General features: G+C 37.2%; 1 protein-coding gene across 2 annotated transcripts in view; it reads right to left on the bottom strand.

Annotated features, from left to right (window-relative positions):
* Positions 1-994: 994 nt before the first annotated feature.
* Positions 995-12,089, bottom strand: part of LOC127622934 (RAS guanyl-releasing protein 1-like) — a 45,074-nt gene continuing 33,979 nt past the window's right edge. For both annotated transcript variants that reach the window (XM_052097121.1, XM_052097120.1), the window contains exons 8-17: positions 10,882-10,998; positions 9,323-9,598; positions 8,848-8,928; positions 7,329-7,433; positions 7,034-7,143; positions 3,575-3,725; positions 3,434-3,470; positions 3,197-3,334; positions 2,352-2,548; positions 995-2,155 (exon numbers count right to left, since the gene is read on the bottom strand). In XM_052097121.1, coding sequence (XP_051953081.1) covers positions 2,045-2,155; positions 2,352-2,548; positions 3,197-3,334; positions 3,434-3,470; positions 3,575-3,725; positions 7,034-7,143; positions 7,329-7,433; positions 8,848-8,928; positions 9,323-9,598; positions 10,882-10,998 — 1,323 coding nt within the window. In that variant the 3' untranslated portion in view covers positions 995-2,044. The remainder of the gene's footprint in view (positions 2,156-2,351; positions 2,549-3,196; positions 3,335-3,433; positions 3,471-3,574; positions 3,726-7,033; positions 7,144-7,328; positions 7,434-8,847; positions 8,929-9,322; positions 9,599-10,881; positions 10,999-12,089) is intronic.

Raw genomic sequence — 12,089 nt, forward strand, 5'->3', positions numbered from 1 at the left:
AAACAATACCGTAACTGAGGGGATGTTTCCACATCTTGATATGGACTTATATAATTGACAGCAGTTCCAGTTATTTTTTTCGCTTCACTTGAGTTCGAGCCTATCTCTCATGCCTCTTTTGATAGACACCATATGTTGAAAACTCCTGTACAAATCAGATTACTTAATTTTAAAAGAAACGTTTTACATTACCGTGTCACTGCAAAATGTAATTGGATTACAGTAGTGTGTCACTTTTTCACGCTCTACACCCAACACTGCTTTTAAATACCATCTTTTTTTTTCTCTTTCATGTCTTGTTTTCATGAACTAGTGGGTGATATAACATTCTTTAGCTTATTATTCTTTAACTGTTTATTCAGTACAAAATATTTTTGACTATTTGAAAAGCATTTAATACCACAAACATCCTGCAGGTGGAGCAAGTTCACAATGATCTTTCGACCAGGTGCCTCTACTGTACATTGTGCAGTTGTGCAAGCTCTGTTCAGATAATGTTAGCCAAAACTACTTCGTGAGTTAACCTAACATTGCAAAATTATTTTTATTGGAAAGGTGATGCCTTTCATATAACTATGACAACAAAACACATGTTGATTATTATTTATTTTTTTGCTCCCATTTTTAGTTTTCTTAAAATTTAGGTGGTTAATTGTTGATAATAGATACCGATTAAAAACAGTATGATAAAGTGAATTTGTATCATTTTTGTTTACATTTAAAATGCTTTATTCTTCTTGATTGCTAGCTGATTTTAAGAATATTCATTATACTGGCTCAAAGTATTGCCTATATTTCAGTTGTTTAGTTCATACTAAGCATTCATAGTGAATGTTGAGATGAAAATAAAACCATAGAACACCACAATGGCTCTGCAGATGATTTGAAGTGGACAATAGTGCTGTTACTGCCAGATACATATTGCAACGCTTCAAACTCTTGGAAATTAAACATTGATTCCTCTGTGATGAAAAAATAAAACTCCTCTGTCATTTTTCACATTTATTTTTCAATCACATCAGGCAGTGCTTTATTATGGAAAATACTTCAGAATTACAATTCCTCAATAAATAAAAATCTATAGCCTAAATGCAAGATTTACTAAAACAGACATTCAAGTCAAAGATAAGATCAATACATTAGAAAAACAACTTAAAATAGGTCCACAATGTTCATTTGAATTGGTTTTCATTAACCGTAACCTCACTCTATTATTTATTAGTGCTGATGCTCGAAATGCACTGGATGAGTGCGAGCCAATCATGATCTTGGTTTCACCTATTCAACTCACAAAATTGATCACTAATGAAGCAGAATGTGCTCATTGGGACAGGACTATTGTCTGATATAACCAGTGATATAATACCCTTTGTCTCCTATAAGTGAATTGTTCATTGCATAAGGCACAGTGATGCATTGCGAGTATTAAATCAGCACCAAAATCACAAGTCCCTTCACAGAGGAGATACATTCTTGCTGTTCAACTGAACAACACAATTAATCACAGTGTATACAGTATGTGAATATAAAGACAACACGGTTTGGCCCTCAAACAGTTCTTGCAGAAAGCACCTCTTTGTGGAAAAAGTCAAGAAAGTCTGTAAGTCTTACAAAGATGAGTGGTAGTGAGGTGAATGATGTAGCAGACAGTCCACCTTTGGGTACCTGTGAAAATGTGAGGTCCATTGATGTGGTCCTCCCTGGCAGTTGATGCTGGTGCATAGAAAGTTCTTACCATAAAGTTCCATTGATAGGGTTTTAAAAGAGCCATGAGGGATTGGACCCTCTGTAATTCCTTAAATAATATCCCTTGCTTTAGTCCTTCTGGGTAGAATTTCATCACATTTAATGAACGTCATGGACAATCTGTTGAAGACAATAGAACAAGACGGTTTGCGAGAAATATGAGGGGATGTCTGTTCAGTCCAGGGTATTTAACAGTTCCTTTATTGTTTAATGAGAAACATTGAAATCCAGTGGTAATATCTGTCTGGTTTTATGGTGAGACCACACACACAAACACATGTCCACATCAACAACAGCTTCAGTCTGGTTCTCTTCTTTTATCTTTGTTCAACTTCAATTCATCCATTTTCTCCTGTAGGAAAGAACTAGGGGCAGAGGAACCTCGCACCCTTACTGGTAGAGTGGCGCTCTGGGGTGATAAGACAGGTATGTAATGTTAGTATGGATTAGCAATTAGCATAAGTCTCGAGACTTATGTTCTGTGTAGCTATGCAGTCTCACTCACCAAAATAGCATTCTATGCAATATATTTTGCAAATATCCACCATACTTCCAGTTAAAAAGTAAGAAATGGAGTAAAAACACCCTATACTTCATGGCAATACCTTAACAAGGGGTGGATGTTGTTTCTGAGAGTTAAGTCGGTCTTTTCGTTTTGCCACTGGTGTCCACACTGCTGGGTCTGTCTGGGTGGATCTGTCTAATAATGTAGCCGCCTCTGCGTCGCTATCTGACGAGGTTTGGCCCTTTGAGTGTTCAGATCCATTTCCATTAGGGAAGAAAAATGCTTCCTCCTCAGAACCTTGTTGAAAATAATAATAACAAAACAAACTGCTTAACCAACTGCCAGCTGAACCCTGTGTTACAATTTTCACTTCAGCAAGCTAAGTGCCATGTTTAGCTGATCTTTAAATACATGCATGGGCTTTTTACATAGCTCTCTGGTACATAAGGGATAAACTTGAAGGGGTTTATTTAGCTGCAATGTACATTCAAGTAAAGTTGAGTGGACATTATACAAAAATATTTGACCACTCAATGCATATTTGACAAATCAGAATCAATTATTGAGAGCAATGTAATAATTTTGTATAATGACTGCTAAGTTGTTTAATAGACCATTGTCCCAGGCAACCAATTCTTACATTGCAGTGCAAGTTTAACATCTTTCGTTACACTCCATGGTATCTTTCTTCACACATAATGGTATAATTTCAACTTAAATTAATATATTAATAATGTCCATTTATTTATTTATTTTGGTATGAAGCTGTATGACAAGCTTGTTAATGTACAGTTAGCAGGTCATTATTGCAAATTAAACTCATTCAAGGTGATACAAGATCAGAGTCCTGATCACCTTGTTGGGATTCATTTTGCAATAATGACCGCTGACTGTACTGTAAATGTTCCTTAACTGATAAGACTAGAATGACATAAGAAAACTCACTCCAGCTGTTGCCCTTAATGTGCATGCCTGATAAAGGACCTGGAGTGCAGGGACAAGAGCTACTGGACACCTGGAACCTCTTGATACACTCCATTCCCACCACATCTTTACAGTGCTTATGACAGTTCACTCCACAGTCTTAAAGAGAGTGAGAGGGGGGCAGCAGAGTTAAGATGTTGCCTAGGTGTCAAATATATCTTTTGATACAGATAAATGTGTTTATTAGTATGTTCAAACCTCTGCAGTGGTAGCCTTGCTTTATCACTCCCCATAACTATTGGAGGGTAGAGAAAAAAATGTGTTAGATGATACACATCCAACAGATGTACAAATGTGTTGTTTATACTGCAAAAATACATTGGTTCATTAAACACTCACAAAGCCTCCACAGGTGTCACAGAATGTGGGCCTCTTGTATGTGGTCTCATGGAAATTATGCAGGTTGTGGAGGTTGAAGCCAAGCTTAGCACACACTGACATCCCACGCATGAAATAGGAAGTAATCTCTTCTCTGCTGATCTCTCCTTCTCTGAAAAATAAAGAGCAAAATATGATGACCTGATTTGATTAATATTTGACCTTTAAATTTCCACGAATTTTTCCAGTTTTAGTGCTGTGCCTAGCGAGGAAAGATTATATTCACTAAAGAGATTTCTATGTTTTTTCCCATGCCTTTTAAAGGTATTTCCAGATTGTCTGTTACCTTGTTAATATCATAGGTTATCCAATCAGCCTAAATGAGATCCTATAAAAACTTGAAAAGGAAAGTTTGTCAGAACAAACTTTAAATGTTGGCTTAACAAAGCCTTGTCTGGGGTCCCTAGGTAGCTCAGTGACTAAAGATGCTGACTACCACCTCTGGTGTTGCGAGTTCGAATCCAGGATGTGCTGAGTGACTCCAGCCAGGTCTCCTAAGCAACCAAATTGGCCCGGTTGCTAGGGAGGGTAGAGTCACATGGGGTAACCTCCTTGTGGTCGCTATAATGTGGTTGGCTCTTGGTGGGGCGTGTGGTGAGCTGTGCGTGGATGCCTCCACATGCACTATGTCTTGGATATGAGCCAAAAAGTCACATAATAAGATGCTCGGCTTGACGGTCTCAGACTCGGAGGTAACTGAAATTTGTCCTCTGCCACCCGGATTGAGGCAAGTCACTATACCACCATGAGAACCAAGAGTGCATTGGGCATTCCAAATTGGGGAGAAAAAAAAAGCCTTAAAAATAATGTAAGAAGTTTGAGGGTTACATTTTGCTTTCATACAGAGAGACTTTTCTGATTTTCAGAACTAATTTGATCTGATGGATGACGGTGTTTCAAATGTTAATAATATTCAAAAATGCTTTAAAAATAATAATTAAAGATGGTCAACCTAATGAAAAATTCAGTCATTAATGATTATGATCTCAGAGCATTTACACCATTATTATAAAATTTTAAATGTATCAATTAATTTTATTAATGAAAAAAAAAAAACATTCAAGATGTGTATTCAAGCCATTGTCTTTATGAAATGGATGTTTAGTAAAAAAAATTAATAAATTAATTAGGGCTGTCGATTTAATGTTTTAATTCAGTTCGATTAATTTTACTGAAAATAACGCATTTAAAAAATGAACGCCATTAATCGCAATTCCCCCGGACCGTAATACAGAAGATTCCTGGGAAACGCAAGCTTGTAGTACCACCTGTTTACTCCAGAGGGCAGTAAGTGAAGAGTTTATACAGTGAAGAAAAACACCCTCGAGCAGCAGAACAACACAGACATTCATTACCTTCTTGTGTTCAAAACACTTGATGGAGCGCAAATCCAAACTAAGGGATCTCAGTATGTGTTCTAAGTATTAAACTATATTTAACTTAACACAGTGACCTAAACATTTGATGTTTATGACGCGACGCACCCGAGACACTACACAAGCATGTCTGATGCAGATGTAAATTGACTGGTCCTTAAACAAGCCCTCACAATTAATCTCCAACTGATTGACTGATATATATATATATATATATATATATATATATATATATATATATATATATATATATATATATATATACACTCACCTAAAGGATTATTAGGAACACCTGTTCAATTTCTCATTAATGCAATTATCTGATCAACCAATCACATGGCAGTTGCTTCAATGCATTTAGGGGTGTGGTCCTGGTCAAGACAATCTCCTGAACTCCAAACTGAATGTCAGAATGGGAAAGAAAGGTGATTTAAGCAATTTTGAGCATGGCATGGTTGTTGGTGCCAGACGGGCCGGTCTGAGTATTTCACAATCTGCTCAGTTACTGGGATTTTCACACACAACCATTTCTAGGGTTTACAAAGAATGGTGTGAAAAGGGAAAAACATCCAGTATGCAGCAGTCCTGAGGGCAAAAATGCCTTGTTGATGCTAGAGGTCAGAGGAGAATGGGCCGACTGATTCAAGCTGATAGAAGAGCAACTTTGCCTGAAATAACCACTCGTTACAACCGAGGTATGCAGCAAAGCATTTGTGAAGCCACAACACGCACAACCTTGAGGCGGATGGGCTACAACAGCAGAAGACCCCACCGGGTACCACTCATCTCCACAACAAATAGGAAAAAGAGGCTACAATTTGCAAGAGCTCACCAAAATTGGACAGTTGAAGACTGGAAAAATGTTGCCTGGTCTGATGAGTCTTGATTTCTGTTGAGACATTCAGATGGTAGAGTCAGAATTTGGCGTAAACAGAATGAGAACATGGATCCATCATGCCTTGTTACCACTGTGCAGGCTGCTGGTGGTGGTGTAATGGTGTGGGGGATGTTTTCTTGGCACACTTTAGGCCCCTTAGTGCCAATTGGCCATCGTTTTAATGCCACGGCCTACCTGAGCATTGTTTCTGACCATGTCCATCCCTTTATGGCCACCATGTACCCATCCTCTGATGGCTAATTCCAGCAGGATAATGCACCATGTCACAAAGCTCGAATCATTTCAAATTGGTTTCTTGAACATGACAATGAGTTCACTGTACTAAAATGGCCCCCACAGTCACCAGATCTCAACCCAATAGAGCATCTTTGGGATGTGGTGGAACGGGAGCTTCGTGCCCTGGATGTGCATCCCACAAATCTCCATCAACTGCAAGATGCTATCCTATCAATATGGGCCAACATTTCTAAAGAATGCTTTCAGCACCTTGTTGAATCAGTGCCACGTAGAATTAAGGCAGTTCTGAAGGTGAAAGGGGGTCAAACACAGTATTAGTATGGTGTTACTAATAATCCTGTAGGTGAGTGTGTATATATAACATTTTTAAATATTTAAAGATAACTACATATCATTATTTCATAATTATATATTGAATTATATTTATATGAGGGGCTTTCTCAGCAAATATTTGTATATGCGATTAAATGTGATTAATCACGATTAATTAATCAGGACACCATGTAATTCATTCGATTAAAATTTTTTAACGATTGACAGCCCTAAATTTAATACATCCAGATGAGGGTAAGTAAATAAGAGCACACAAATGCCACTGAAAGTGACAAAAATTAATTAATAAATGTAATTAACTGGTTACATTTAAGTATTAAAAGGATGACTCAAAGAATGTATTTTATAGATTTAAAAAAAAGCCTAATAGAATCAAATGCAGGGGGAAAATATTGCCCTGTAATAGTAAGATTAATTTATGTCCCTGATCCAGAAAAGGAATGATCATCACAATTGAAGTCTTTAAAATGTTTTAGTTTCATTATCCTAAACACGAAATCTATGTTTATGACATCTAGGTAGTTACCTCTATCTGAGTGTTAAATTATTTTTTAATTGTTCCTTTCCTCGTCATACCTATCGCTCTCATGTGTGCAGAAAGAGAAAGGAAAGTTTGCAGCAATCTTCTCAAAGTCCTCCATAGAGATGTAGCCATCCATGTTCAAGTCGTAGTTCTTCATGATGGACTGTAGGGGCGACACAATAATTTTTATCTAACAAACTGATGTCTGAAATCCACTTGTGACATTTGGTCATGAAGGGCTTACATGCTATAAAGGAAGTGAAAATGGACAGCTAGGAACTGGCAATGAGAGTGTCACAGTAAGGAACTGGCACTTACAGTGGGAATGAGCATATGTTTCTCACTTACATCAACCATCTGTTTAACGTGTTTAGATATGGTAGCCGGATCCAGGCGAGGAGTAACTCCTGATCCCCACTCTGCTATCACAGGGGACTTCACTTGAGCTACGGGCTAGAGAAAAGGAGGGGGAGACAAAAAAATAAAATAAACAAGAGACCTCAGACCTGAATGTTAGTGCAAAAATATTGAACTAGTGAACCTGGTTTATTTGTAAAGCACACAAATACATTCAAAGACTGAAGCTTTATAGGAAACAATTACAAAAATGCTTGTACGTAACACCACCTACACTGAACGGGATAAAGATAACGGCCAAACGTCTTCAGCTACGTATGTCTTTTTTGTGGTTTTCTTTGAAGTGTGCTTGCACAAAGAGGAGTGCACTGTGCACTGTACCCACACATTAAGACAGGATACTCCATCTATAAACAGGTCACAATACAAGGTCAAGAATAATATCAACCATACTTTCAACTAACGCAATGTCTGCTTATGTCTATGCATATATTTGGTCAGTAATCTGTAATATGCGACTTAATGCCTCCATAAAAATAGATTTTCTTGCTAGAGTGTTGTGGGTGGATGCCAGGGCTTTGCTATGTGGTATCTAAGGTGTTCTAATTGTTTTTTATGTGGTTGCAATGGTGCTCTGGGTGGTTTCTAGGTTATTGGTTACTGGCCCAAGTAAAAAAAGCCAACCCTAAAGTCACTGATATTCTGGTCCCTCGTTAAGTCTCGGGTCCCTCCATCAAAATAAATCCAAGAGATTTTTTCACCTGTTTTATCATACAGCAGGAAAAAAGTACAAAATGATCACATGTGCAGTCAACATGCCGCTTCCAATTTTTTATGTACCTCAAAATTGACAAGTGCCATCCCTTATCTCCCAAACTAGAGACAAGCTGCATCCCCATCACACATTTGCATCAATTCAAAAGAGTTCACCATTCTACGTGGCGCTACTGATAGCATGTTGCGCAAGCAATTTCGTAGACATGGGTTTTTGTCACATGGAAACCAGGAAGTAGTCGTGTTCACTCGAGACAAGGGTTCATGTCCCATGAAAACCAGGAAGTAATCAATTTCCCATAAAGTGATTCAAAGGTTGCATTTTCGCTCTAAAATTTGAATTTTTTTACTCCACTGATGATTAGGTTCAGGGTTGGGACTCTTTTTGAGTATGTTAAATCATTTACAACAAAAATACAACTTGCTTTTGGTGCTACCCTGTGGACATTTCACTTCACCATTTCCAGCTTTGGCCACTGGGGGCAGTGGTTAAATTTTTAGTGAGCACTGGCTGATTTCAGCAGCAAACATTTCAACCTCTTGTTGTCAAATTCAGATTATGATCAGTCTAAAAAAGTAATAGCATAATAACAAACAGTGAGGGAAGAGTTATGAACCACAGTATAACATGGCTAGAAGCTTAATCAAATGTTTAACCCCAAGTATGAGCAATAGTAGTTGTGATGCTTGCCTTAGTAAGCACTACATACAAGAAAAAAAAGTTTATGTGCCTCACCTGAATTTTGGGGTTCTTGGGCTCCTTGGCATAGGACAGCTCGTATATCTCATCCTCCGTGTAACACAGGTCTAGCGAGAGCTGTGGGTAAGGTGGGGCAGAACCGTTACACATGAGAGGACGCCCACTGTTTGCAATCCACATCTCTCAGTATCACACACAAACAACAGACCGTAACCACAAAGAAGAGGTCTTCTCAGTGACATTTTAAAAATACTTGTGTAGACTTATAAATAGATGAAGAAACTCTATGAAAATGAAGTAGAGACATTTACATGCCTCTAAACGTGTACACTTTCTAAAACAATCATTCCGTGTACTGTTGTATTCACAGTATTCACAACACTAGCTATCCCCACAGCATGCTGCAAAACAAACACTTCCAAGAACAGTGGATTTCCAGTAATAATGGCCTTGTTATCCCCCTTTCCAACCACAAATCAGTCACACACCAACATTTCTTGCTCTAGCTCACCGTTAGCAGGTGCAGCAAGTCTTTGTTGGCCTCAAACGGTGGGGTGCAGTCATGGATGGCCAACAAGTCACTAATGTTGCTATATAAATGCTGTAGTTTCCCCAGGTTGATCTTATCATCCTCCAGGTAGTCTGGCAGAGCCTCGTTGAGGGAGATCAGATCTTTAAGATGAACACCCAAGATAGGCACCTTGAATCCAGTGCATTCATTGTATACCCTCCTGTAATTTGAATAGTTGCTGTAGGATGACAGCAGATCTGTGAGTTCACTGAGAGTCTGTGTGAGAGAGGAAAAAATGGTTTGAGACACAGCCTTTGAAAAAAGTGTGCCCAAAAAATATATGGACACTTAAAAATGCATCATGTCAATTCACATGTTACTAAATAACTAAATATCAAACTAAGTGCCATTTATTTCAAAGGAGCATCCTTGATACGCATACTAATCAAGCAAAAACATTTTGGAAAAAAAAGAAAGAAAAAAAAACGTTTCACAAAAAATGTTCAAAATAGAGGCAAAAACACTAATGTGTGAAAAATACACATTCTGGTAATCGATGCCACTTGGTTTGATATTTTTATATCTATTGCAATCAGATAAATATATTTTAAGAATGGCCTATAGGAGTAGTTAATCCCAAATAAGAAAATTATGTTATAATTTACCCTCATTACCTCCAAAACTCATATGACAAAGTAGATGTTAAAATGAATATCGTAAACTGACTTTTCAATAAAATTGAATAGATCCTCAATTTAAAGCTTAAAAAGCATCCCAAAGTAGCATAAAAGCAGTCCATGTGACTTGTGTCACTGTGATTTTCATGAAATCTAATTTTGTGTTTCGCATTAGACAGAAAGTCATATGGGTTTGGAACAACATGAGTGTGAGAAAAATTATGACAGAATTTTCATTTGGGAGTAGTCTAAATCTCAAGTAGTTGTCATTTTATTACATTTCTTGATATTTGATCATTCTGTTAGAACATATCACCTTCATCAAACACTGCAATTTTCAGTCTGCCAAATAGCATACACTTTGATTAAAAGTTTTATAGTTATAAAGTGATTTATAGTGTTCAACTTGAGGAAGCAGTTGCAACCTGAAGCAACCTGTGCTGTGCCTTGCTCAAGGCAAAATAGTTATAGAGCATTGTTATCTCTTCCGGTCCAAATCAGAATAGCACCAACCACCAGCTCGCTTTGTAAAACGTTTCAGTAGTATAAAGTGGCATTCACACAGACTGAGATATATACTTTTGGATGCTTGTAATGCCTATTAAGGTTCAGCTTTAGTAGGCCCTACTAATTTTAGTTTTGATAATGATAAATAGTAGAACAGTTTGTGTATCTCATGACCTCTAATATTGGATAATGATAGTGTTTCTAATTAGTCAAATCATGTTCCAGTGCTAAAAATCAATATAGATTAATAGCAAAAATATTACAATTACAGGTATATTGGTATACATTTTGCACACTCTTTAATAAATATTTTGGTTGTGTGATGCATAGCAGACCAGTTGTGAGTGTGGAAAGCAATTCTATGGTGAGACTGACCTTTGTGACATCAGAGGACAGCAGGCTGGCTGTATCTTTGAGACGAGATATAGAGCTATGACACAGCCCTCCTATCACAGCCATCAGTGTATTGAAGTTCTGCAGGGCTCTCAGCTTCTGCTCAAACAAACAGAAGTACAGATGAGGAAAGGGCAGTTGATGTCAGGCAGAATGTTATTCTCAGTCACCATTCAATTTGATTATATGTGGGAATATTCCATGAAAGCGAAAGTGCTGAAATTTGACTCTGTATATACTTCTTTTATAACTAAATGTGCATTTATTTCCTTCTTAGGACAGAAATAGTGTAAAAATATTGCTTTATTAACATTTAACTTTATCATAAAGATAGAAATGCACTAAAATAGCACCAATTCAAGTAACATTTAATGCAGAGGTGGGACCAAGTCATTGTTTTACAAGTCACAAGTCTCATGTTTTTGCATTCAAGCCTCAAGTCAAGTCATGACAGGCAAGTCCAAGTCAAGTCCTCAGCTTTAGGCATCAAGCCTTAAAAAAGTAATTAGTGCTCTTTGCCGAATTACTGTTCGAGTATTAATTACTATAGTAAATTTATATCAGGAAGGCTTTTAAAGTATGCCATCACTTCCCAGCTCAATTTTATGCAAGATGAAGTATAGACTATTTTCACTAAGGGCACCGAACTATCTCAGCTCAATTTGTCTGCCTAGGAATGTGCTTGAGAGTTACAAGTGTGTCCTAACAAGTGCAAAAATGGTCATTGTCACTTTAAGAGAGCAAGGATTATCTCACAGACTTGCACAGGTGTCCGGTTTATTAATGAGAGAAAAGTCTCTTTTTTTTTTTTTTTGTGCATCCATGATATTTGAGATTAAAATTAATATTTCTTTAAACTTTTTTTTAATCTGACTATAAAGTAGCAGAAAGGATATTAAAAGACAATTTATTCAATGAAAGTGGAGTGTGGGATCTCATCTTTGATGGACATATTACACGGAAGAAATTTTCTTTTTTAATCTCAAGCACTTTTCAACAAAGCAAGGTGATTTTCCACGTATTCAAGTACTTACTTAAGTACTCACTACAAGTACTTAAAGCTAACTTTATATACTTCAAGGACCTTGTGCGAACCCTGTAAACAGTGTAGCAAGAAAGTGTAATAGTGGTAAATTCAAGCAATAGAAAGATTATGCTTGATGTATGTTAAAAATGTTGAAATCTCAAGT

The sequence above is a fragment of the Xyrauchen texanus genome, chromosome 29 (assembly GCF_025860055.1).
Source record: "Xyrauchen texanus isolate HMW12.3.18 chromosome 29, RBS_HiC_50CHRs, whole genome shotgun sequence".
NCBI lineage: Eukaryota > Metazoa > Chordata > Actinopteri > Cypriniformes > Catostomidae > Xyrauchen > Xyrauchen texanus.